Below are 26697 nucleotides of genomic sequence, written 5' to 3'. Positions count from 1 at the left end.
AACAAACAAACAGAATTTTGGAGTTATTTTTATGATCATGTTATAGGTAGACAGATAACATACCATGAAGCATTTTATGGTCAGTCAACTCTTTGAACAACGGAAACAATAACAATTTACAACATTTAATTCACGAGATTATTGAGGCAGAACAAGTTAAAAAAAGAAAAGAAAGAAAAAAGAAACCAAGGTGACCTCTATCCAAGGACATGATCAAAGTCTAACATTGTTTAACTAAAAAGAAAAAATGGAGTCAGTTGTCCCTTAACGGGTGTCTGGGACCCAAGGCTTTTTGTCCATGCAGACATTCTATCACTAAGCTATATTGCTTTCTCATGTCTGCTATTTTCTAGCTATGTTTTATTTACTTTATTTGCATGACTTAAGTTTCAATTAAAGTACACATTCTGGTGATCTCCAGTAACTGTACAACCATCAAATTCTAAGGACATTTCATAACTTCTAAAAGAAACTTGTCATTCCCCTTTCCTACCTTTAATACCAGATAACCACTAACTTGGTTTGTGTCTATAGATTTACCTTTTCTGGACAGTTCATATAAATGGAGTCGTAGAATGAGATCTCTCATCTGTTATCTTGCACTACTCTGTTATGTGCAAGCGTATTCTGCCTCTTCTTATCAACCCATCTCTATCACTGAGTCCTAGTAAACAATTTCTGTATCTGTTACTGGGCATGGACACTTGGCTTATTGTGAATCATATTATTGCAATGTTAAGAAACAGCGGTGCTGTGGTGAGAGAAGCAAAGGCTGACTTTCAGACATTAGGCTGTAGGCTAGGAAGATGGAGAGAGGGTTCTCAAGGCAAGAAATGTTAGGAATGTAGCATAAGGAAAGAAAGAAAAGAAAGAAAGAAGAAAGAGAAACAGGCAAGAATATGGCCCCCCTTTTCATCAGAAGGAGTCAACCCTGCTTAATGTCCTTAACATTAGTTAAGCAACCAAGGGAAACTGAGTTCAGACTGTGACTTCCAGAATTGCAACAACACAACTATATTATTTTAGATGACTAAATATGTGATAGTTGTTTTTTTTCCACAGATGTAAGAGAAAAATAATATAAAACCTTTATTTACGAGCCAAAATTTGAGTTCTACATGCACTGGAATTTTTCTTTTTATGATTTCAACCACTTAAGATGTTAAAATTATTTTTAGTTTAGAGGCTGTACAAACATGGGTGGTAGGTCAGATTCGGCCTGTGGATTGTAGTTTAAAAAGTCCTAAATCAAGACCAGGTATGGTGGCCCACTCCTTTAATCCCAGCACTTAGGAGACAGAGGCAGGTGGAACTCTATGAGTTTCAAGCCAGCCTGCTCTACATAGAGAGGTCCAGGCCAACCAAAGCATGATTACCTAGTAAGATCATGTCTTAAAAAAACAAAGAAATGGCATGGCAGTGGTGGAATATGCCTTTAATCTCAGCACTGAGGTGGGAAGGAGTGGGAGGGGAAGGCAAGGCAGATGGGTCTCTGTGAGTTCAAGGACAGCCTGGTCTCCAGAGTGAGTTCCAGGTCAGCCAGGGCTATACAGAGAAACCCTGTCTCGAAAAATCAAACCAAACTAAACAACAACAAAACAAACACCCCAAAACAAAAACCAAAAAAAGAAAGAAAATTAAACATAAATTATCAAATGGCCACATTGTATAAAATTCTTAAGAAGTTAAAAAAAAGAATGTCTAAATCAACTCAGCAATAACCAAATAAATAATATAGAATGATCATGGCTTTTCACTTTAAGATGAAATGCTGTTAGTGTAATTCACTATAAATGAATGCAACAAAACCAGAAAAATAAAATATGAACAGTTCCAATAGATATCCAAAAAAATACAGCTATTTAAAGGTCTTCTTAACGATTTGCTTTTATAAATTAGTATCAGAAGTTTTTAATATTTTGGTTTTTTTGTTTGTTTGGTTGGTTTTTCAAGACAGGGTTTCTTTGTGTAGCCTTGGCTGTCTTGGAATTTGCTCTGTAAATCAGGCTGTCCTAGAACCCACAGAGATCTACCTGCTTCTGTTTCCCCGAGTGCTGGGAGTAAGGCGTGTGGCCAACATGCATGGCTTAGAAGTTTTTACTATTTTAACAGTAGCTTATCATAAACTATGCCAACAGTCAACCTCTGATTTACACACTCATATTAGTGATAAGTAGGCACTATCTCCCACCCCAATGATGACATTTTTAGCCACAACCCATACTTTTATTTTCTTGATTTCAAGTGTCTATTCTTTTTCCAGAACAGACAGTAACTATTCCTATTGTTCGAACTTCGTATAATATATGTATGCATATTAGGTACTCAATATATATTCACTGTATGAATTCCCATTAGTGATGGTTAACTTGGTTGGGCCATTCCCCAGATAAGGTCAAACAATTTGAATATTTCTGCCAGAATATTTTTCAATGAGATTAACATTCAAATCAGTGAACTTGAAGAAACGCAGATCGACTGTTACAATGTGTGTGGAACTTACATATAATTGGAGGAGAAACTTGAGTAGTGGGACTAAAGGCACGTACCAGCACGCCTGGCCCCCCACCTAATTCCTTAATTGCATTTTCAAGGTAGTTGTCATTTATTTACCCATTTACAATCTGTGGTCCCTTCCATGTTCAGGCGAGCCTGTTAGACCATAAAAAGTCTTTGTAGGCAAGATGCTTAAGGTCTGGGGAATAAGGGAGGGTCTACCCAAACTACCGCAAAGTATGCTGACTCCACGACATAAACAGTCAGAGGCCCCGCATTCCTGGTACGGGCTGGACAGGAGTGTGGATCCTGGCTCCCACAGAAAGGGAGAAACAAACGCCAGGGCAGGAAGAAAACAGGCACGGGGCTGACGGCGGTAGGGTTCACGATAACAAACGGTAACAGATTTGCCTAACAACGGAGGCAGAAGCCAGATAAAGGCAGCTCTTGCAATGTTTTATCAGAGTGAGGCTTGGCTGTGACTGAGTGAAGAGTCATTCTCAAATAAAAAACAGCTCAAAGGAGAGAAAGTTATCTCTATTTTAAGACAGAGTCTTGCTGTCTTCCAGCTTACTGTGTAACTCAGACTGGCCTTGAACTCATGGCAATCTTCTTGTCTCAACCTCCGGAGGGCTGAATTACAGGCAAGAACCACCACAGCCGGCTGGGTTTCGTTTTTGGAGGTCTGTTTGAGTCAGAGCAAGGAGTCGGCAGAATGCCAGAATCAAGGACTCAGACTCTCCTTTTTCTACTCGTACATAGAAAATAATTGGTACAAAATAGACCTTTAAAATAAAGGCGGTTTTATTAAAAAAAATTTAAAAATGTGCCGTAAAAGACAGTCATGGAATACTGCATAAGAAGAAATACTCTGAGAAAGCGAACACTCACCAGTAGATTTTACATTGTAAAACTAATACTTAAAAATAATCTTTACAGTTATGAAGTATCTTCAGAGCACCATCATTTGAATAGGGATATTTTGCGTATCAGAGTTCATCTTTGGTCTGTAATTAAGAAGAAAAACGTTAAGAGCCACTAAGAAATCTTAGGAACCAAGAATGCTCATACCAGATAATTAGTTTTTCCTAAAGAGAGAGGAGGAAAAAAAAATCCAAGTTTCTTCTAGGTGTTTTAAGGGTTCGGGACTATTTCTGTAGGACCAGGATACCCAGTGTAAAATTACACTCGGATCTTAGGGGTCTGTGTCACCACTACACCCCGTATGTGTGAAGGGGTGGGGTAGACTGCAAGATATACCACTCTCACCCAGACCTCCACTAGTGAGTGAGAGACACTGATTTGCTACCTACTCTCTCTAAACCTAAAGAGAGAAATGGGAAATGAAACTGCCCCATATCATTCAGAGCCAAAACAAATGTGATAATTAATCCTTTCCATTCTTGGCCGTAGTGGCTTTACAGCTCTTGCAGCACAGAAATGGATTAGCATAGATGATGTACCCTTTGCAGATAGTGAGTTAGTGGCAAATCATTTTTCATAAAAGACAAATCTGCAAACAACCAAAAATTTGTACTTACAGACTGTCATGGCGCACAGAATCCCACCAGGCTGACAATCAGGTACCAAATTTTTAATCAGTACTCAGAATTCCTGCATATTTCAGACAGTGTGCAGGCATATGCACTGGTTCTGTCACATATTTGGGGTCAGAAGGTTAGTCTTGTTACCTTTCTCCTGTGGCATGTGCAAGGAAAGAGGTCATCCTCAGATTGTGGCTCTACCTTCTTCATACCCTCTCGAATTTGAGGCTCACTCACTTGTAAATTGGCATAACCCTGTTAAACAGCAACACAAAGGCATTCCTTAAGCAGAGCTTTTAAAAAATACCAAATGAGACATGATGGAACTCACAAAAAAAAAAAAGCAATCTTTTAATGCATATGTACCTTAGTGTCCTCCATATCCATTTTAAATGTCCAATACAGAGTTCCTGATTGCGCTCCGAACACTGGCTACTGATTTCTAATAGACCCCTTATTAATCTATGTGTGTGTGAAACATGTATGATGATGTGAGGAGGCCAGAGATGGACGTCATATGTCCTTCTTAGTTACCCTCCACATTATTTTAGAGGCAGGGTCCCTCACTAAATGACTACATTGGCTGGACATGAGCCCAGGGATTCTCCCAGCTCTGCTCCCAGTGCTGGGATTACAGACAAGTTCTGCCACAAATGGGCCTTCACGGGGGCACTGGGGATGCTACCTTGTCCCCTTACACTGCGCGGCAAGCACTCTACCCCTCCAGCTCTCTGCTTAGCCCTATTTTGATACATATTTTTGAGAAAGAGCGTCACTGTAGCTGGCCTAGTGATAGGTATACCACACTGTTATCAAATTTGCAGCAATCCTCTTGTCTTTACGTCTTGAGTGACAAGATTATAGGTGTGTGCCACTACATTAGCATATTTACATTTCAAAAACAGTTTTCCTTTACATTATGTGTCTGAGTGTGGGTATGTACACGAGTACATATCAACATATGATGTCCACCTCTGGCCTCCACACATCAACATTTATGTTTTATACACACATACACACATATGGATATCAACAGAGGCCAAAGGTATCGGATGCCCTGAAGCTGGAGTCACAGACAATTGCGCACTGCCTGACATGGATGATAGGCACCGAATTCAGGTTCTTTGTGAGAGCAGTACGTGCTCTTAAGTGGAGCGCTCTCTCTCCAGCCTCATAGCCCAAATTTATACAACTAAATATTTCTTTAAGTGTAAATAATGCTGCACAAAATCCCCACTAGAAGGAGAATAGAGCCCACTCCTTTCTTCCCCACTAAGGCTGCATGACTCTGAATCACCACCTTTTTTGATTATCTTCTTATTCTGCAATGGGCACCATACGAGGCATAGAAGCTGCACATTAGCTAAGTAAGTGGTAAAACACAGTGGGTCTTTGGATGTTCAGACAGTAATCCCCTTGTTCTAGTTCATTCATTTTACACAGCTCGCTCTCTGTATCCTTTCACCACCTTCTAGGAAAGATTATAAATCAGACTAGTACAAATCAGAGACAGACCAACTTTGTTCTGTAGCAGAGCCCAATATATGGTATTTGATATCTGTAAGTCTGAGACAAGAATCTTAATTTAGCTCTATTATTATTAGCAAATAAATTTACTTATGCACTTTTTAAAAAGATAAGCCTTTTAAATAATCAGATACATTGGGATTATAATTTATAAATTCTTGGTTCGTGAAAATAATTTTCAAGAAAAGGCATGAGTCATTTGGGGCCAAGAGGCTGATTATCCTTTGCACTCCATTGAATTAAGGCTTTTTTCATATTTTTATTGATTGATTGCCTACAGTACCCAGTATTGCCAAGCAGGCTCCCATGCAAGTACGAAACAGGTCCGATCCTGTTTAGCTTCCCGATTAAATGAGGCTGGCCTTGTTTGAGGAAAATATGACCGTAGACCCCTTTGAATGCTCAACCAGACAGGACATGACCCTTTGCCTACCCAAGTTTGGACTTCCTTTCCACACATACAGCCCAGCCTCCAAACCCAGGCCCTGAGGCCTAGTATCAACATTTTCACTCGATGTTGTCACATTCTTGGCATTCAACATCTCTTCCCCTAATGAACCCAATGCCTCGTGCATACTGGTTATGTCCTCTACAGCTAAGCTATACTTCAAGCCCCAGATACTTACTATTTAGTATCTGTGTCTAGTTTTTACCAAAGTGGTACATATATGTCCATACAGTAATATACTTTTAGAAAGTTTTATGTGAAATACTGTTTGCCTGTAACATGTCTAGAAAGTAATATAAAGTGCATGTGTGTGTATCTGTGTGTGAAAATACTAACCTGGAAAAGTTTGAAGTAATAACAGAATATATCATCACCCATCAGATTATTTCTTGCAAATTCTTGCCCTGCTTTTGCTATCTTCTTTGCCTATCGGGAATTAAAACAAAACAAAATAACACCCTTTAATGGAACTTTTTTTCCTCATTTTATTTTTTCTCAGACATATGCAGACCTTCCGACTACACAGTGAAGATGAAACAGAAAAACGTATCCTTGGGAACAGCCTTCAGTGGCAAACGGTGCATTTCACAGAGTGCATTTGTTCAGCTCAGAGAGGTTTGCAAGATTTCAAAGTACAAGTCACCATGTGGGATGCTTAGAGATAAGCCCTCCCTTGGAGAGAGGAGTTAGACCCAAGCAAAGTAACAACTTATTAAGTAAACAGTATGAAGCCTTGCATGCCCTCTGTTCGGTTTTCAGTAGACATTTAACTCCAAGCTTGCTTGTATTAAAAACCCCTTGTTTTATTCTACAGTAGTCACTGACATCTACTGTCAGATAGGCACTGCTTATGCTCACAACTGACCTGAACTAAAGAGAAAAACACAATCAAGGCCAGAGTTTAGCAGCGTGCTCAGCTAACCTAAAATGTTATTATGTTGACCTTGAGGAGACCTGTGCACTACCCTTGCTCAGGTAGCATCCCATGTGCGGGTAAGAGCTGCACCTGAACATCCCAGTGCCCTGGCATGTTTCCAACTCTCCTGTGACACAGTGGTACAAGTAGTAGGAAGCCTTCTAGGAGACTGACCTTACCTCTGCATCGTGATCTTTTGCCCACTTGAGCTTTTCCAGCAGGTCGCTCAGATTGCTTTTGACTGGGATGTAGTGTTTCCAGGGCTGTAGCTCATTGTAGAAATGTTCATAGTAGATGGAGTCCTGCTTCAGGACCACACTGTCGCCCACCAGCAGATAGGGCAGGCGGTATGCTGCCACAGTGCCATCAATATTTATCTGATACTTGTGCTGTAAAACAGGAGCATGTAAGAGCCCTCACTGAATTCCCATTTTCTACTCATTTTTCTTTCCCCTTGTATGCACAATTTTACCCTCCTCAGACACACTTCCCCTCTCCATTAAAATTGAATAAATGCTCTTATTATACACTGTGTTGATCTAGAGTTAAAGGTTAATTTGATATGGCTCCAAACTTCCCAAACACAGCTACACATCTAACACTGAAGCAGTTAGCAAATTAATAAGACAGATGTCCTAAGGGAAGGCAGAGTTGTAGCGTGGTAAGTCCTCTGCTTCTTTACTGATTTACATGTGCAGCTAATGGCAGCAACATTCTATGCCATGTCAACAGTATTTTTAAAATATTACATGGTGACACACATCTTAAGAAATTAATAATCTCTGGCATAAGAACATCTATGAATAATACTGTGGAACTCAGGATCCCTAGACGTGGAAAATTCAAGAATATGTAAGAATAAAGTCAAGTGATGAAATACTGCGCTTGGCTCTGGGAGATGGCTCAGGTAGTAAAGTGCTTGCCATGCAAACATGAGGACCTGAGTTTGGAAGCCCAGAACCTTTCACAAAAGCTGGGTGTGGTGGCATGTGCTTGTAATTCCGGTGCTGGGGAGGAAGAGACTGGTGGATCCCTGGAGCTTGCAGGCCAGTTAATATAGCTTACCTAGCATGCTCCAGGTCAAGTGAGATACTCTGTATAAAAAATCAAGGTGTATGGTTCCTAAGGAACAACACTCAAGGCTCTTCTGGCCTTTCTACACACAGGCGCGCGCACACATACACACACACACACACACACACACGCACACATACACATACACCCTTTCTGAGAAGGGATGGCTAATCATCTCTTGTTACATTAAAAAAATTTTGTTTATATATATATGTGTGTGTGTGTGTGTGTGTGTGTGTGTGTGAAAACATCAACATATGAATTATTGGCATCCCTAAGGTCTATCTACTACTACAGTCTATCTACTACAAATAAAACTGCATCATCCACAGAAGAGGTCACTAATCTCTCGTTTTCTCCCACTTTTTTGTTGAGCCAAAGAACTGCAGAAACCTCCTCCAGGGCTGGAGAGTGGGGAGGCAGCCACTGCTTGAAAATGAGTTGTCAGAAAGAGGATTACTTCCTGGGAAACATGAGGAATCTACAACCAAGGTGCAGAAAAACCACGTGTCATGCCCAGAATGCTCAGCAGAATAAATGGATGTGTTTCAAGTCATCCTTCAGCAGAATGCTTGGTAAGAGATGCCTGTTTTAAATCTTGCTATTAATGCTATGATTTTTGGGATCAAGTATTTTTTTTTTAATTTTTTTTATTTCTTTATTTTACATATGAGTGCTCTATTTTGCATATACATCTGCATGACAGAAGAGGGCACCGAATCTCATTATAGATGGTTGTAAGCCACCATGTGGTTGCTGGGAATTGAACTCAGGACCTCCGGAAGAGCAGACAGTGCTCTTAACCTCTGAGCCATCTCTCCAGCCCCTGCGATCAAGTATTTATAAAATGACTTACACATACTTTCTAATAAAAAAGGATTTGAGCAAACACACATTTATCTTAAGGGTTATCTGGAAAAAAAAAAGATAACTTTTTTCCTGGCTCTGAATTCCCATAATGCCTAGTCAGTATCAGTGCTGTGCGGTGAATCCAGATTCACCAAAACGCAGTACTCATTGTGTTTTGTGAACCTTCCCATGCTCTGTAACTTGTAGATTTCAGTTTCCTTTCCCCAAAGTGCTATGTATACATAAATTGGAAAGCAGAAAGGAATAGCCATAGGTGATGTCATACCTTGAAGAAATCAAAAAACGAAATGTGTTTCACAATGGGCCCATACAGGCTCTCATCGTGTTTAAAGAAGAAGAAGTTGGTGAAAGCAGCGTCGATGAGCTCTGGATGTTTTCTGCTAAGCTTCACCAGCTCTAGTCTCTCTTTGCGGCTGTCACGGCCCCTCCAGACAGCTGTGGAGTTCTTACTTTCCCAGGGAGGCCCTGTGTTAGCTTGCACTGACATCATATCCAGACTTACTCTAGAAGACAGAAAACGGAACATGTCTTCCTCCCAAACCATCAATTCATGAAAGCAGATGGAAAAGAACTCACCAAAGAGAGCAAACCAAGGCTCGGGGTCAACCCTGACCATCTCTCACCGGCCCATGGTTTCTAGAACAGAGTCAGTCAGGTCGTACGTGGGCATCACAATATCCCTGGAATCTGTGGAGCCACACCAGGAAAAGATCGGCTGGATGTTGGAATTAGATTTCTTCTTTTCCAAAGGCCAGTCTCCCAAATTAACAAAAAACTCCACATCTGGCATCCTCACCTAGGGGCGGGGATAACACGAGCTTATTCACAGTCACGCACTGTACATGATCATATATTTATCAGTTAACCTTAGCAGTTGGAACTAGGTATGATGGTGCTTATCTTAAGCCCTAACAGTTGTGAGGCTGAGGCAGGAGGATCGTGGGTAGGAGAGTGAATATAAAGCTAGTCTGGGCTACACAGTGAGTTCATGGCCAGCGTGGGCAAGACACTGCCGAAAAATATGGAAAAGAGATCTGTGTGTGAAGATAAATACATGATGTACATCTATGAAAATGTCACAATGAAACCCATCATTCAGTATGCTAACTTGACAAAATTAGTCGTTACATAAATAAAAGGCCAATCTTTCCAACTTTAGGCAATGAAAATCACTTCAGGTCAAACAATCAGAAACCTTTCAGAATATGATCATGTGCAGAAGTACCCTCAGTTTGATTTCTGTGGTGTCCAAGTTGGCCATCAGATTTACCATAAAATCAAGAAGCTAACAAAGGTAATTTCTATTGTTCTAATACTATCAAGAGACTCTAATGAGATCACAGAGAGAGAGGGAGAGAGGGAGAGGGAGAGAGAGAGGAATCAGAGAAAGAAAGGTAGAGAAAGGGAGGGTGGGAATATTGCTGGGAAATACAATAGTTGGGGCTTTAGCGCCCTGTGCTCTTGTGAATGAGCCAGAGGCACTTTCCATGTATGGTATTGCTAAAGACTGACTAATTTTCCCTCAAGAGATATATACGCTTAAGTCCTAAACCCCAATGTCTTACAGTGACCTTATTTGGAAATCAATCATTGCTGATGTAATTAGTTAAGATGAGGCCACAAAAGAATGTGGGATGGGGTTTTTAATCCAATATGATTGGCATCTCTATGAGAGGAAGAGGGTAGGGAACAAGGATTCTTGAGGGCAAAAGATCGCGTGAAAAGAGGCAGAGATTAGAGTGACAAGTTGTAAACAAAGAAGCACCAAGAACAGAGGACCACCAGAAGCTAGGAAGAGGCAGGGAACAATGCTGCCAGAATCTGAGGTGTGCGACTCTCCCAACACTTTGATTTTAGTTTGGTGGCCTCCAAAACCATCCTCTGCGATTTGAAGGTATGCTGGCAGCCCTTAGCATCTAATGCATATACCAGGCACAAAACAAAACAAGACAAAAAAACTTCAGCACTACAGAAGGCACCAGGACACTTAATATTGATGTTAATGATGTTTTGAAAAATTAAATTATAAAACCTGGATTGACATTGTCTATCATAACGCAGAAAAAATTTACTAACCTTTCTAGTCAATGAAAGTAGTATGGCATCCATGAAAATCCTAAACCCAACATGCTCACCATGAGTCTTGACATAAATCTAAAAGAGAATTTGACATTTAATATGTGTGTGTAAAATCCCTGGCAGATGCTGCTTCAGATAGGCTTGTCAAGAGATGCACAAGAATGGTGTTTAACAAAAGTAGCCAGATGTAACCAAATGGTCAAAACACTACAGAGCCCTGAAAACAAGCAAACCTCAATCATACTGTACCTTATTGTCCTTTAAGGTATAGTGACACAGGCTCTGCCTCTGTCCAAATCGTCTTGGGATTTCTGCTGCAATCTTTTCAGGATCCACAGTAGGGAAATGTGACAGATCTTTCTGAATCTGACTGATGGTTTCTGGACAGCTCATCTCCTGTAGCCAGGCTGCACTGTCTTCCAAAGGGCAGTCACAGTTCTCATGGTAAACCGGTCCTATTCACATGTAAACAGCAATTCGACACAGTGGTAAACATTTCACTTAATAACCTAATCATAATAAACAAATGCTCCGTGAACTTGAAGCAGCTTTCTGTCGTATCAGCTTTCCACGGCTCTTCTTCCTATACTTCTCTAGTCTGGCCCACTCTGCACAGGCGCAGATCAAGTCAACGGGTAGTATAGACATACTGCACACGGATATAATTCATTACTCTTTATAATTCCTTTACCTAGGAACACTCATGGGGATGGAGAAATGGCTTAGCAGTTAAGAGTGCTTGCTGCTCTGGCAGAGGAGCTGACTAGGTACCCAGGACCTACAACCACCTACAAGTGCAGGCACAGGGGATCCAACACCATTCTGGCCTCTGGGATACTTGTACATGTGTGAACATACTCTCCATTACTGGCACACACACATATAATATTTTTAAAATCCTTAGAAACAATGACAAAGTATTTGCAAAAAAGCGAGGAATCTCTATAGCTTGTAGGATGAAAGTGATATGAACTACCATTTTACTGGTTTATTATAATCCAAGTTCTATGGGTATCTATGGGCTAGAGAGATGGCTCAGTTTTTAAAGGCTAGGCTTCCAACCAAAACTATAAAGTACTTTTTTCAATGGGTAAACCAATGCTAGTAATAACAGAGGTAAAGAAAGGACTCCAACCTTGTTTTATTTTTTTTTTAAGAAAAAGAAATAAAGAAGGAAAGCAAAGGTAATCCTATAAACTTGTGATCTCTTTAATATCACAATGAATTAATTATACAATTAAAAAAATGTTAGCCAAACATAAGAATCTAAATTGTCACCGTGTTATTCCTTTCTGATATCCTCAGATTCCAAACTGAATCTGATCCAGTCAATAGATGACAATGAAATTTATATATATTTTAATGCTTTGCAGGTTGGATTGTACCATGGAGTCCCAGTAGAATGTAAGAGAAGAATTTGGACAGTTGAAAAAAAAAAAAAAGAAAATCCGTGGGAAACAGGGAGGAAAAGAGGGTGGGAGGGGAGGAGGGAAAGGGCTGTGAGGATGTAAAGTGAGTAAAATAAATAAATGAGAAACAAATTTTTAAAAATCTGTGATTTCCTTGTGGTCCTGTCTTCTTATACAAAGGGGAAAATGTTGACCTTGCATTACAATTCTCTCTTCCCACCCCGATGAGAGAAACCTCTGTAACAGTGGCACAGAAATGACAACCAAGCCAAAGGTCAATTCCTTTTACTGCTTCAAGCCACCTGGTTGGCCTGGAACTTAGAACATAGACTAGGCTGGCCTCAAACACATAGAGGTCACTTGCTTCTGTCCTTCCTCAGAGCACTGGGATTAAAGATGTGTGTCACCACATCTTGCAATCTTAGTGATAATTATAAGTTAATTAGTTCATTCATTCAAGATCTACGACTACATATTTAACTTGATTATTCTTTTTTATTTCTTTTTCTTTTGTTATTTTTATTTTCTGTATATAGGTGTATTATTTGCATGCATGCCCTGCAGTGCCTTTGGATGCCAGAAGAAGGTGTTATGAATGGAGTTACAGATAGCTTGAAATGGCAGATGGGTGCTGGGAATTAAACTCATGTCCTTTGGAAAAGCAGCCAGTGTTCTCAACCACTGACCCATCCCTTCAGTCCTGATAAGTCTTTTTTAAAACTAAGACTTACACACACATCCACACAAAATGAATAAAAAGTCTGAAGTAGTAGAGCATAGAGGAGAGAATGATTATAATGGTAGCCATGATTTCTTTGAGACTTTGTTTTAATTTCTTATGTGCATACACACATATCAACTATCATTTATACATATAAAGCATATGTTATATCTCTTATTGTAAGCTGTGTTCCAAAAGGTTTATTAAAACCTTGTTGTAAGCTATGCATTAAAAACCTCTCTAACGGCAAAACATTTATTATTGTAAACTATGTGTGTGTGCATGTATTTGTGTACATGTGAATGCAGATGCCTGTGGAATACAGACATCCTCTTCCCTGAACGGGAGTTCCAGGTGGCTGTGTGAGCTACTTGACATGGGTGCTGGGATCCAAGCTCCCGTTCTTTGCAAGAGCAGCATGTGTTCTGCACTTTTGAGCATCTCTTTAGCTTTTTAATTTGATTATTGTCACAGATGCGTCTTCAGGGAGCAACTTCTCTAGAAATGTTTCTTGGTCTTTCGTGAGTTATAATCACCATGTAAATCAATGTCTCTCTTTTGCTAGGTCTATTAATTTATCTTTTAATTACAGAAACATCTAGTTTTTTTTTTCTTTTAGTGGAAAAAGTATGCTAAGTGTTTTGATAGGTTCTTATTGGTGGAATGACAGGTGCTTTTGTATACAAATCCTACTGTAAAACTTTGTTTCAAAATACCTCTTAAAAGGTAAGGAGACTTGGCCACATGTTGACCCAGGTGTTTGACCTCTATCTTCAGGCTGCCGTAGCTTGCATACATTCTGTATCTCACTATGAAGGAGCCATCCTTTCGATCTAAAACCTGGACACCAACTCTCGTGAACTGCTCGTCGGGTGCTGAGATTTTAACCTGGAACGCCTTTTCACCTGGAGACGATGTGAACCTGTTATGAGAAGCAATGAGATAAGAGTATTATTTTAAGAGCAGATGCAAAATATTTATTCTTGTCAGTCTGTAAAAGGTGAGTGTTCTGTTACACCCTTCTTTTAAGTACGCTTGTTTGCATCTCTCTCAGGCTTTTTGTACCACCAATGATGGAACAAAAATAAAAAGATGATAATAGTAACATAAAGTATTTTTTCAATAGTTGTCAGGAGACACATTAAGACTACCAATCCATTTAACATACAAATACAGAACAATATTCCTCTCAGCCTGCTACTAAGTCATGCTCAACCTCTGGCAATTTGTCATTTGTTAAGTGTTTACTTCAAGGATGACCTTATCTTGAAAATTTGCTCTTAATGGCTCAAAAGAAAATTCAGTGTTCTTGGGGCTGGAGAGATAGCTCAGTGGTTAAGGGCAATTACTGTCATATGAAAGACTTCGTTCAGTTCCTAGTACCCAAGGCTCACAACCACCTGCAGTTCCTGGTCAAAGAGATCCAGTGCCCTCTTCTGGCTTCCTAAGCACCTGGTCTCATGTGGGAGTATATACCCCCATTCACATTCATGTAATTAAAATGAAATATACCAGTACCCCAAATTCTGTTTACAGCTATAGAAAAATCAAAATGATTGGCCTATCATATTAACAACACAATCATTTTGAATTGAGTATTCCTGCATTTGAGAGGTGCTTAGTGTTCTCAGTTGAAAGAGCTTGTGGGAAAGCATTCAAAAATAACAGAGGTTTGTTTAGCCTCGATTCCCATCTGAAAAGCTAAGAAAAGAGTTGTCATTACAGCAGTATTATTTATACTACGCTGGATACATATTTTGGAATTATTCCTAAAGTTATAGAGAAAAACAGTTGTGGAAGGGGAAGCCTGTTATAACCAGATGTAGATAGCTCTCCAAAATTCTGGAATGTAAACTGTCTGGAGAAAAGACGAGTGGGGGCAGATGAAGATGAAGAACAATAAAACAAATAACAACAACAGAAGAAAAAAAAAGAAATTTTAAAGCACGATCCCAAATAGAGGAGTCATTTCTGCACTTACGGTTCCCCTGAGGCATCCACCGCCCGAATGTAGAAATAGCGGGCAGGAAGGACCACGTCTGCTTTTAGCCCGGGTCCCCATATTTCACTCTTCTCTGGGCTCAGCCTCCTCTCTCCGCTGGTCTGGGCAAGTGCTGGCGCAGTCCCCAGAAAAAGGAGGGAAAGCAGCAAAATGCTGAACATTTACAAGACCGAGTCTTAGAAGATCCACGGATAAATGCAATCGTGCTAAGTGGACACAGCTAGCCTGGGTACGCAGGGGCACGGTGACCAGCCCTGTCTGCAACTAAGGTCCCTAAAGTGTCGCTTGAAGTGCGGGGCCGTTGCGCGGGTCTCCGCTGTGCCCGAGAATGTCACAACCCGAGCGCTGGCATATCCTGGAGAAGAAGGCCACCGGTTCTGGTGAATCGGGTAAGAACCGCAGCCTCGCTCCTCTTTCTCCAGGCAATGACAAACTTGCCACTTGAGCATCACTTTGGGGACGAATCCGTAGTAGGTTCCAGGCAAGGTGAGAGGCAAAGGATTGGCCTGAGCGGTGACCAGGCTTAGTAAGGTCTTCTGCTAGTGGATGAGTGGAGTGGACACGCGTCCTAGGCCCTCGGCTCTCTGGGATATGTAGTCCACCGTAGGATTAGCGGAAATCCTGCTAGGGGTCCACCCCCATTGCCTTATTTTCCTTAACTTTGGATCACTGCTTTCGGGCGACCCTTAAATACTGCAGTTGCGCAACTGGCATGTCTGGAGTCACAGCTAAGGCTTCCCAACATATATTTTGTTAACGGCATCCACCGCAACTGCAAGTGGCAGGTATATAGGAAAGGATGAAAGGAAGGCAGGTGTTGTCGATGACATCCAAACACCCGGCGTCAGTGTCCTGGCGCAGTCTCTGTGCGCTCAATCGGACAAAAGACTCTGGGGCCTTGGGTAGGAGGCGCCAGGATGCCCATCTGGTGTTGCCTTCCAGCGCCTGAGTTCGGACACCCAGCCGGGAGCAGAGGTGTTCCCCAGCGGGAGCGGGAGGGGAAGGGGGCGGCCCAGGGGCAGTGGTGTGCTCCGCCTCTTCATAGCGCGGGGTCACTGCCTCCTTGCCGGCCCTCCCGGGAAGTATCTGGGTCGAGCTGAGTCTCGGAGGAGGTGCACGGGATAGAAGTCGCCGGCACAAAGCTCGACTTTGGGGTGCATCTGTGGGTATCCCTCTACCCTCTCCAGGAGAGGGTCTTCACGCTGCGCTAGCGGGCCCTGCCACACACCCGGCCTGCGTGGTGTCTTTCTCTGCACACCAGGGAGGTCAAGAGGAATCACAGGCTCGGCCCTCCCACCGCAGGGTAAGGGGCGTGGAAAACACAGACCCTCGGTAGCTCGGCGAGCTAAAGTCCTCCTGGTTGTGAGCCGAGGTGTGGGGATTCCTTTTTTCGCCATTGTTTTTATTGGTGATATCGGCTCAGCCATCGCGGCCTCCCCTTCCAGCTCCGCGGCTGTCACTGCCCTTGCGCTACTCTACCCTCCGGGCCCCCACGGGTTGGAAGCGGCACCCTGCAGGCGTGTGCGCGCTCCCCCTCGTGGCAAACCTTTTCTTCCGGCTGGGAGTGAGAGAGCAGGCCAGGAGGAGCCTAGGAGGCTTTAGCTGGCCGTGGCCAGTGGGGACTGGGTCCTCCCGGCCCTGGGTTATCCACCACGGGACGGGAGTGGGGACAGCCGCGCTGCTGCAGTTGCACTCAAAAGCGTCCCTACGCTGCCAGGTCTCCTCCGCCTGCACCGTTGTTACCTTCAGGTGGCCTTGGAGCCTCAGAAGACGAGCGGTGGGAAGACTCCTGGCTCCCCAGAGCCTGATCGCAAAGAGGGCACCGTGCGCTTCAGGGATCCCATAATAGCAGGTAGGCCTTCCCTAGAGGGTCTGCTCTGATGGTTGAGACTAGGGCACTGGTAGAAAAGAGTGGGGGTGGGGGCTGAAGTCTTAGCGTTTCTAATCAGTCCTGAGGGTTTCTGTGTCTCAGTTGCTTTCTCTACAGAATATTGAATATACTACTGTGACATGTAGAAGGTTTTACTGAGATTTTATAAGATTTATAGTTCTGTACTGAACTGTGAGAACAAAAGAAACACCATTTTGCCTTCCAGACTCCATCTTGTAACTTACTCAGGGTGAACTGGTTCCCCCCAACCCAATTCCAGTAATAAACCAGACTGTATCTTGCTAAGAACAGAAGTTCATCCACCTGGGGGCAGTCAATCAGGTCCTGAGGCTAAACCCCCACCTAGTTCCAGGTGTACCTTTTAGATACCTAGCTTCCGCCTGTGGTTTGGCCCTTCTTGTCCCAACCAATGATTTTAAAAATCAACTTGCTTGCAACACTCCTACCCAATCATGTGAGGCCAAGGCCTGGAATTCCCTGCTTGTGGTTTTTCCCTTTAAAAACCCTGACTTCCCTAGGCTTGGGACCACTCTCCTAAACCTGCTGTGTCAGGGACCCAAGCTCGAGCTTGCAATAAAGGCCCTGTGTGTTTGCATCGGACTCGTGTTCCTGGTGGTTTTCTGGGGGTCTCACGGTCTGAGCATATCATTTGGGGGCTAGACTGGGACCCTCTCCAGGCCCCAGGTCCCGGTCCATAACTGGTGAGTAAGTTCTGTTACCTGTGTGCCCTGTCCTACTTTCAGTCTGATCTCACATGGACCCACTGGAGGGTCACAGAGGTCTGGAAGATGGTTCAGACCCTGAGGGGAGCTTGGAGGGCCTCTTGGTGGAGGCCTGACAGCCCTGCATCAGGTTGATTTTGAAACCCACGACTGGATATTTTCCCCAGTTCTGGGGACTGCTGAACAGGCTTGGGTGGCTTGTTCGAATGCTTCTGTCTGTTGTCTTTCTGTCCGTTTTTTGTTGTCTTGTATTTGACTTTGACGGATTACATGGGACAGATCCCTTCCAACCCCCTTGACTTGGTATTGCTCATTTCAAAGAAGTTAGGATCCGAGCACATAATCTTTCAGTAGATGTGAAGAAAAGAAAAATGATAATCCTTTGCAGCTTGGAATGGCCAGCATTTGGTGTTGGCTGGCCAGCTGAAGGGACTTTCCATTTGCCCACAGTCCTAGCTGTAGAAGAATGTGTCTTCCAGAAGGTACATGGTCGTCTTGACCAAGGCCCTTATGTAGTGGTTTGGAAAAACTTGCTTACTCCTCAGTCACCAGCATGGGTGAAACCCTTCCTTCCTCTTCCCCTAACTAACCTATCCTTGTCCACAGGAGAGGTATAGGCTTTGGTGGCTAGGGACGAGGGACTCAAGAAACCCTTAGCTCCCCTCTACCCAATTCTCCAGGGTGGTTATGATGAAGAGATTATTTTTTCTCCCCCTCCTTAGAGGCCACTCCCCAATCCCTGGGAGCCCACAGAACTGGCCCCAGCTCCAGCACTGGCCCCAATGGCACCTTCACAAACGCCAGCAGGGACAGGGGTCCCCTCCCAGGGTACTCAGAGTCAGAGGGTCGAAAACCTGGAGGCTCCTGACCAGGAAGCTGACTCTACTGTCCTACCCCTGTGGGCTGATGGTCCTGTTGATAATGATTTGAATCAGCCCCACCACTATTGGCCCTTCACCACGTCAGATTTATACAATTGGAGGTCCCAAAATGCCCCTTTTTCTGAGAATCCCAAGGACCTAATCAGTCTCTTAGAGACTGTTCTTTCTACCCATCAGCCTACTTGGGATGATCGCCAACAGCTATTGCAGGTCCTCTTTACCACTGAGGAACAGGTATGGATCCTCCTGGAAGCTTGGAAACAGGTCCTGAAACAACTGGAGCACCCACCCAGAATCCAGCTGACATTGGTGCTGGATTTCCCATCACTAGGCCCACTGGGGACTATAACAAGGGTGAGGGTAAGGGCACCTCCTTGTCTACTGCTAGACTCTGTTGGCAGGTCTCAAAGCGGCCGTTAGATGGCCCACCAATTTGACCAAGGTATATGATGTCAGGCAGGAACCTAATGAAAGCCCAGCAGCATTTTTAGAAAGGATCACGGAGGCATTTTGTCAGTCAACTCTATCTGATCCCTATCATGCAGACCACCAATCTATGGTGGCTTTGGCTTTCATTAATCAGGCGGCCCTAGACATCAGAAAGAAATTGCAGAAACAGGAAAGACTAGGCGAAAAATCATTCAGAGATCTGGTGGCCTTAGCTGAGAGAGTTTATAACAACAGAGATAGCGACTGAAGGGGACAGGGTTCGAAACCCCTCCCCAAGTCCAGGGTAACTTTTTTTTAAAAATTCTTTATTAAGTAAACTTTATTCACTTTGTATCCCCCTCTGTGGTTCCCTCCCTCCTCCCGTCCCAATCCCTCCCTTCCTCTACCCTCTGCATGCATGCCCCTCTCCAAGTCCACTGATAGGGGAGGTCTTCTTTTCCATCCTTCTGATCCTAGTCAATTAGGTCTCATCAGGAGTGGCTGCATTGTCTTCTTCTGTGGCCTGGTAATGCTGCTTCCCCCTCAGGGGGAGGTAATTAAAGAGCAGGCCAGTCAGTTCATGTCAGAGACAGTCCCTGTTCTTATTACAATGGAACCCACTTGGATACTGAACTGCCATGGGCTACATCTGTGCAGGGGTCTTAGGTCATCTCCATGCATGGTCCTTGGTTGGAGTATCAGTCTCAGGAAAGACCCCTGTGCTGAGATTTTTTTGGTTCTGTTGCTCTCCTTGTGGAGTTCCTGTCCTCCCCAGATCTTACTGTTTCCCACTTCTTTCATAAGAGGGGAAGCCCATGGACTTTCTGGTGGAGACAGGAGCACAATACTCCATGCTCCTTGAAGCGAGAGGACCTCTACCAAAAAGTCCTGGGTCCAAGGGGCCACAGGAACTAAACAATATCCAGAACTACCCAGAGAACTATGGACTTGGGAATTGGATGGGCAACCCATTCATTCATGGTCATCGCTGAATGTCCTTGTCTACTCTTGGGAAGAGACCTCTTGTCCAAAATGAGGGCTCAGATACACTTCAGGCCTAATGGAGTTCATTTGATGGAGGAATATGGAAAGCCTATACATGTATTGGCTTTAGAATTAGAACAAGAATATAAATTGTTTGAGGTGCTCTTCTCCTCCGAAAAGGAGATAGATCTTTGGTTCCAAAAATTTCCCTAGGCATGGGCTGAAACTGAGGGCACAGGACTGGCAATCACCAGCCACCGGTATTCGTAGAACTGAAATGGGGGCTGACCCCATCTGCATTCGCCGGTACCTCATGCCCCTGGAGGCAAAGAAAGGCATTATGCACCATATCCACAAACTCCTCAGCCTTGGCAGTCTGAGACCTTGCCATTTGGCATGGAACACCCTCCTGTTGCTGGTCAAAAAGCCTTGTGGCATGTCAATAGGCTAGTGATGGACATACATCCAACCTAAATCCATACACCCTATTAAGCTCCCTCCCTCCAGATCGAGGCTGGTATACCTTTCTGGATCTTAAAGATGTGTCTTCTTCAGTCTTCCTTTTGCTCTCAAAAACCAGGAATACTTTGCCTTTGAATGGAATGACCCAGACATTGGGATCAATGGCCAGCTCATCTGGACACGACTACCCCAGGGTTTCAAAAACTCTCCCACCATATTTGACAAGGTGCTGCATGAGGACTTGAGTGAGTACCATACCCACCCAAGATATCACCATTCTCCAATATGTAGATAAGCTCTTGATTGCAGCAGATGACCAAGAAAGCTGCTTGTGGGGGACACGAAAATTCTTCTGAACTTTGGGAGATCTGGAGTACTAAGTTTTGGCCATAGAAGCCGAGCCTTGCTGGACAGAGGTAATCTACCTGGGCTACATCCTGAAGGCAGGGCAACGGTGGCTGTCTCAGGCACAAAAAGAAACTGTGCTTAACATCCCAGACACCCCGGCAGGTCAGAGAGTTTCTGGGATCTGCAGGGTTCTGTAGACTTTGGATACCAGGCTTTGCAGAGCTAGCCAGACCCCTCTATGAGGCTACAAAGGAAACTAAGGAGTTTAAGTGGACACCAGGCCACCAACAAGCCTTTAAAAACTTAAAAAGGGCCCTACTCTCAGCTCCAGCCTTAGGGCTACTGGACATAGCCAACCCCTTTCACCTTTATGTGGATGAACATAAGGGCATTGCAGAAGGGGTCCTAAATCAAACTGTAGGGCCATGGAAATGGCCTGTGGCATATCTGTCCAAAAAGCTTGACCCAGAAGCAGCAGAATGGCCCCCATGCTGGTGCATAATCGCTGCCACTGCCTTGTTGGTGAAGGATGCTGATAAATTAACTCTGGGACAGAACCTCACTGTTTCTGCTCCCTGTGCTGTAGAGGGAGTCCTGAAACAACCCAGATAGATGGCTCAGTAATGCCAGCATGACACATTGTCAGACTTTGCTAATACATCCTGAGGAATACTTTTCAGCCACCTTCCTGCCCGATCCAGATTTGGGCCCACCATTACATGACTGCTCCGAAGTCCTGGCCCATGTGCATAGTACTAGGGTAGATCTGATGGACAGATCACTCTTGGATCCCTGACGGGAGCAGTTATCTCCAACATGGCCAAAGGAGGACGGATACCGCAGTGACCACGGAAACGGAGGTAATTTGGGCTCAGCCTCTGCCCCTGGCAACTTCAGCCCAGAGGACTGGATTAATTGCTTTAACTAAGGCCTTAACCCACGGGCAAGGAGGACCAATCGGTTAACATCTTTATGGATAGCAGATATGCTCTTGCTACTGCTCATATGCCTGAGCCATCTATCAGGAGAGGGACTACTAACAGCTGAAGGAAAGACCATCAAGAACAAGGAGGAATGTTTGCAATTGCTGAAAGCACTCTCATTACCAAAGAGGCTTGTTGTCATTCATTGTCCAGACATCAAAAAGGGAACACCACCATAGCCAAAGGAAACAACTTGGCTGATAAGGCTGCCTGAGAGGCTGCCTTACAGGACCTGGATACCATCCTGTCCATCAACCTTCCTGACTGTGGAGACCCCTGCCTACTGGAAAAGCCCGATTATACTCATGAGGAGGTCAAATGGGCCAAGAACTTTCACATGAGCCAACTTCTTGAGGGATGGTGGAGGTCTCCAGAAGGTCAGCTCATACTCCCTGGCTCCCTAGCCAGGGATGATGTCATCCTTAGAAAAATCCATCAGACCACACATATGGGAACTTGTAGAGTGGCTGATGCAGTGAGACAATCTAAAGTTACCTTCAAAGACATGCGTGCCAAAATAGAATGAGTGGTAGTGAGTTGCAGAGCTTGTCAGCTCACCATCCATCCATCCATCCATCCATCCATCCATCCATCCATCCATCCAGGTGATGGTCTTAGCCTAATGCTAAAAATCCAGGGACTCGGTTGAGAGGTCAGAGACCGGGGGCCTACTGGCTGGTGAACTTCACAGAAATCAGACTGGGAAAGTTTGGCTACGGGTATCTTTTGGTGTTTGTCAGCACTTTCTGTGGATGGATAGAGGCTTACCCTCCCAAGTCTGAGACAGCCAAGATAGTGGCAAAGAAGCTCCTTGAAGACGTTCTGTCGAGGTATGGTTTCCCACAGATGATAGGGTCAGATAATAGACCAGCTTTCATTTCCGAGGTAGGTCAGGATGTAGCTAAATTCATTGGGGCAAACATTGTGCTTACAGACCCCAGAGCTCAGGACAGGTAGAGAGAATATATAGAACCCTAAAAGAGACCTTAACTAAGTTGACCTTGGAGACTGGCACAGACTGGGTGGCACTCCTCCCCTTTGCCCTTTATACGGTGCGAAATTCACCATGCCAGATGAGGCTCACTCCTTTTGAAATCATGTATGGAGTCCCTGGCCTCATTACCCCCAATTTGCAAGCCTCTGCTGTCATGGAAATGTCAGATGATGAGTTGCTGTTCAGAGTCAGGGCCACCCAATGGGCACATAAGCATGTCTGGCCTAAACTGCATGCACTCTATGAATCAGGTCCCCCACCAGAGCCTCATCAGTTCCAGCCTGTTGACTGGGTCTACATCAAGAGATACAGCCAGGGGACCCTGAACCACGCTAGAAAGGCCTTTACATAGTCCTGCTGGCCACCCCAACTGCACTCAAGGTAGATGGACTTGTGACCTGTGTCCACTCTTCTTAGGCCCAGCCCGCAGATCCCTTTGCTGTCAAGATGGACTCTCTCAACACTGAGACTCCTAGATGGAAGCTTCAATGAAACAAGGACAATCCCCTCAGACTTTGCATCACCCATTCCAGACATTAATTACCCTGTGCCTAATAGCAGGTGCTAGCGCTGGTTCAGGTGGCCCCCACACGCCCTTTAGTAACTCCTGGGTTATTACAAACCCTGAGGCGGGGTATGGGGCTGTGCTTGCCCAAAGGGTGGGACCTCTAGGTATCTCATGGTTTCACCCCTGTCTTTTGATCTGTGCCAACTAGCTGACCATTCATGGCCCAGGACACAACCCTGGAAGGGAAGAACAGGCGCATGGGGTAGGCTTTTCAGATATAGTACTTTTTATGTCTGTCCAGGAGGTAAGAGAACCACTCGGTGCAGAGGGACAGAAGCCTATTTCTGTGCATTGTGGGGATGTGAGACATTGGTTGGGGCCTATTTAAATGAAGACAAATGGAGGGTCTCAAAATCAGACCTTATAAAGTTAGACAGGTCCTGAAATGGTTCAGTAAGCATCACCTTTACTGATCCTGGAAAGCAGGAAACAGGCTGGGAGGCCGGAAAATTATGGGGTTTAAGAATTTATGTTGCTGGTGAATCTAACTCAGGGTTACTATTTTCCCTCTGATTGGTCAGTGAACCTCTCACCCTCCCTGCAGGCACAGGCCCTAACCAGGTTCTTGCACCCCAACCCAAAACCCAGCCAACATCTCCCACCGTATCTTTTTCCTCTTGAACAAACACATTCCGTCTAGCCCCAAACTACCACCTTATATCCACATGGGGATCGAATCCAGGGGGATCCCCTATGGGCTGTGTTGCTTAGCACCTTTGCAGTACTTAGCAGCTCTCAACTAGATTTGGCTGACTCTTGCTGGTTATGCTACAAACCCAGACCCCCTTATTATGAAGGGATAGGACTAATAGACAACTATACCAGTTTAGATGACCTTAACAACTTCAGATGGGTGCATGAGGAACCAGCCCTTACTCTCCAGTTGGTCTCAGGACAAGGGACAGTCCCAGTCCCACTCTCATCTTTGCAATTTGACCATCCTTCACACTCTTCAAGAGTATATCATACTTCCCACCAATGCATGGTGGGCCTGCTCATCAGGACTCACTCCATGGGTCCATAGGGTCCTTCTTAACCACACCCACCAAGAATTTTGTGTTCTGGTTCGATTACCACCCCATATTACCTATCACCCTGAGGATGAGATCCAGACTCTTTGACAATCTTGAGGGGGGGACTCACCAGATTTAAAAGAGAACCTATATCCCTGACCCTAGCCCTCATCTTAGGAGCAGGCCTTGCAGGAGCAGGTACAGGCATAACTGTCCCAGGCTTGGAGAGCAAAACCTATCATGCTCCAAAGGCAGATATAGATGAAGACATTCAGAGACTGGAAAAGTCCGAGTCCTGTTTAGAACTGGAGAGGACTCTATTTACTTTTTCTTCAACAAGGGGGACTAAGCGAGGCCCTTCGAGAAGAATGCTGCTTTTATGTTAATCACTCGGGAATTATAAGAGAATCCTCAGCCAAGGTCAGAGAAAGTTTAGAAAGACACTGCAAAGAAAGACAACAGTCTCAAGGATAGTTTGAATCATGGTTTAATAATTCCCCCTGGCTAATAACCCTGATCTCTACTTTATTGGGAACCTTACTTATCTTTATGCTGTTGCTTACCTTTGGCCCATGCATTTCAACAAACTTCTTCAGTACATGAAGCAAAGGCTGGTGACCATCCAGCTGATGGTTATGCACTCCCAGTATCAAATTCTAAATGAGCCTTAGGGTTTCAGGATTTGATCTGTAGTTACTCCAAGAAGGGACATTGTGAGAACAAAAGAAACACCATTTTGCTTTCCAGACTCTATCTTGTAACTTACTTAGGGTGAACTGGTTTCCTCCAACCCAATTCCAGGAACAACCACAGACTGTATCTTGGTAAGAACAGAAGTTCATCCACCTGGGGGCAGCCAATCAGGTCCTGAGGCTAAGCTCACACCTAGTTCCAGATGTTTCTTTTAGATACATAGCTTCTGCCTGTGGTTTGGCCCAAACTGTCCCTTCTTGCCCAATGATTTTAAAAATCAACTTGCTTGCAACACTCCTACCCAATCATGTAAGGCCAAGGCCTGGAATTCCCTGCTTGTGGTTTTTCCCTTTAAAAACCCTGACTTCCCTAGGCTTGGGACCACTCTCCTAAACCTGCTGTGTCAGGGACAGTTTGCGACCCAAGCTCGAGCTTGCAATAAAGGCCCTTGTGTGTTTGCAGCAGACTCGTGTTCCTGCTGGTCTTCTGGGGGTCTTGCCATCTGGATATATGAGAAAAGCACATAACCTGAGAAGAATATAACCCAGGCGACTAGTATCGACTTTGCAAATGGTATGTTTATTTGACAGAACTGTTCATTCCAATGACTTTCACAAGTCATTTCTCTAGTGCTGTCTTGAAAGCCTGGGGTTCATATTGCCTGTGAGATACTGTAAATAAATTTTGGCATTGAACTGAATTCCTGCAATCACACTCATTACCAAGTCTTAATATGTTAATGAAAATGAGGGTGGACAATTACAATAATGCCTGGTGCAGTATTTGTTGGACCTGTCTTCTACAAAGGCTAGGCCTTAGAATACAATTGCCAGGAAAACCAGATTTTCAGGAGGCAGCTATTTGCGCGCGCACACACACACACACACACACACACACACACACAAGAAAGGTTCTCCTTGTTTGGAAAGGTTCTCAAATATGGACAGGGTGCCTGGGCCTAGTTAGAACAGCAAAGAAAACTTCTCCAGAAAGTGAGATTTGAGCATACCTTTGAAAGGTGGGTGAGAATGGATTAGTAAAGGGCTGAGGGCCTGAAGACAGCTTTCAGAAAACTAAAAATAATGTGGAAGGCCAGGGGAGGCTATGTAGGGTAAGGTGGCCTTAAGAGATAAATTTTAGACTAGTTAAGGAGTTGGCCTTTTCCTCCAAGAGCCAAGGTCTTTTTTTAAGGCAGGGAATTCCTACAAGCATACATGTGTAGCAGACTTTACTATCTGCTGTCTATGTAGGGATCAGACTAGAAAGGACAACTGAAAGTGTGGGTGGCATGAAGTTATAAACATAATGATGGAAAGAGATACGAATCTCAGACAACTGCAGGCTTAGTAGTGGACTGTCAGCCCTTCATACCTCTGCTTTTTCCTGAGACTACCATTGCAGCTTACCAGAATAATCTATGTCTGTAATGGTTTTGTCTCCAGTAATTATTCTTTCTTCATTTTAAGAAAACAGGCTCTAAATGAAGTCCCAAGGATACCATAGCAGAATGTCCTCTGACTTTAATTGCAAAAGGCCGTAGATGTGGCTCAATCATGGTGCAGAAAGAAAAAAACATGCTAGCATGGATTCTGGGTCACTTGTTTGCATTTTCTGTGAAATACCTTCTGATACTTCATAATTTT

At 44.0% G+C, this 26697-nt stretch overlaps 2 protein-coding genes across 17 annotated transcripts in view; one reads left to right on the top strand and one right to left on the bottom strand.

The window, feature by feature from the left end:
* Window positions 1–10: 10 nt before the first annotated feature.
* Poglut2 (protein O-glucosyltransferase 2) lies at window positions 11–15706 on the bottom strand. The gene is made up of 10 exons (XM_021627905.2): window positions 15066–15706; window positions 13801–14006; window positions 11204–11409; window positions 10952–11029; window positions 9499–9671; window positions 9141–9378; window positions 7111–7320; window positions 6352–6441; window positions 4188–4295; window positions 11–3503 (listed from the first exon to the last, which is right to left on the bottom strand). The coding sequence occupies exons 1-10, from the start codon at window positions 15245–15247 to the stop codon at window positions 3486–3488; spliced, it is 1509 nt and encodes a 502-aa protein (XP_021483580.1). The 5' UTR covers window positions 15248–15706; the 3' UTR covers window positions 11–3485.
* Window positions 15707–15745: 39 nt separating this feature from the next.
* Window positions 15746–26697, top strand: part of Bivm (basic, immunoglobulin-like variable motif containing) — a 33906-nt gene continuing 22954 nt past the window's right edge. For 4 of the 16 annotated variants that reach the window (XM_060379829.1, XM_060379828.1, XM_060379831.1 and 1 more), the window contains exon 1: window positions 16588–16938. The gene's annotated coding sequence lies outside the window, so the exon portion shown is untranslated. Of the gene's footprint in view, window positions 15872–16133; window positions 16939–20573; window positions 20701–20754; window positions 22164–22195; window positions 22617–25516; window positions 25628–26697 lie in introns of those variants that run through there. The other 12 variants (XM_060379822.1, XM_060379823.1, XM_060379818.1 and 9 more) reach the window with 12 other exon arrangements.

This window comes from Meriones unguiculatus, chromosome 3 (genome assembly GCF_030254825.1).
Source record: "Meriones unguiculatus strain TT.TT164.6M chromosome 3, Bangor_MerUng_6.1, whole genome shotgun sequence".
Taxonomy (NCBI): domain Eukaryota; kingdom Metazoa; phylum Chordata; class Mammalia; order Rodentia; family Muridae; genus Meriones; species Meriones unguiculatus.
This window is presented reverse-complemented; position numbering and strand designations above follow the sequence as displayed.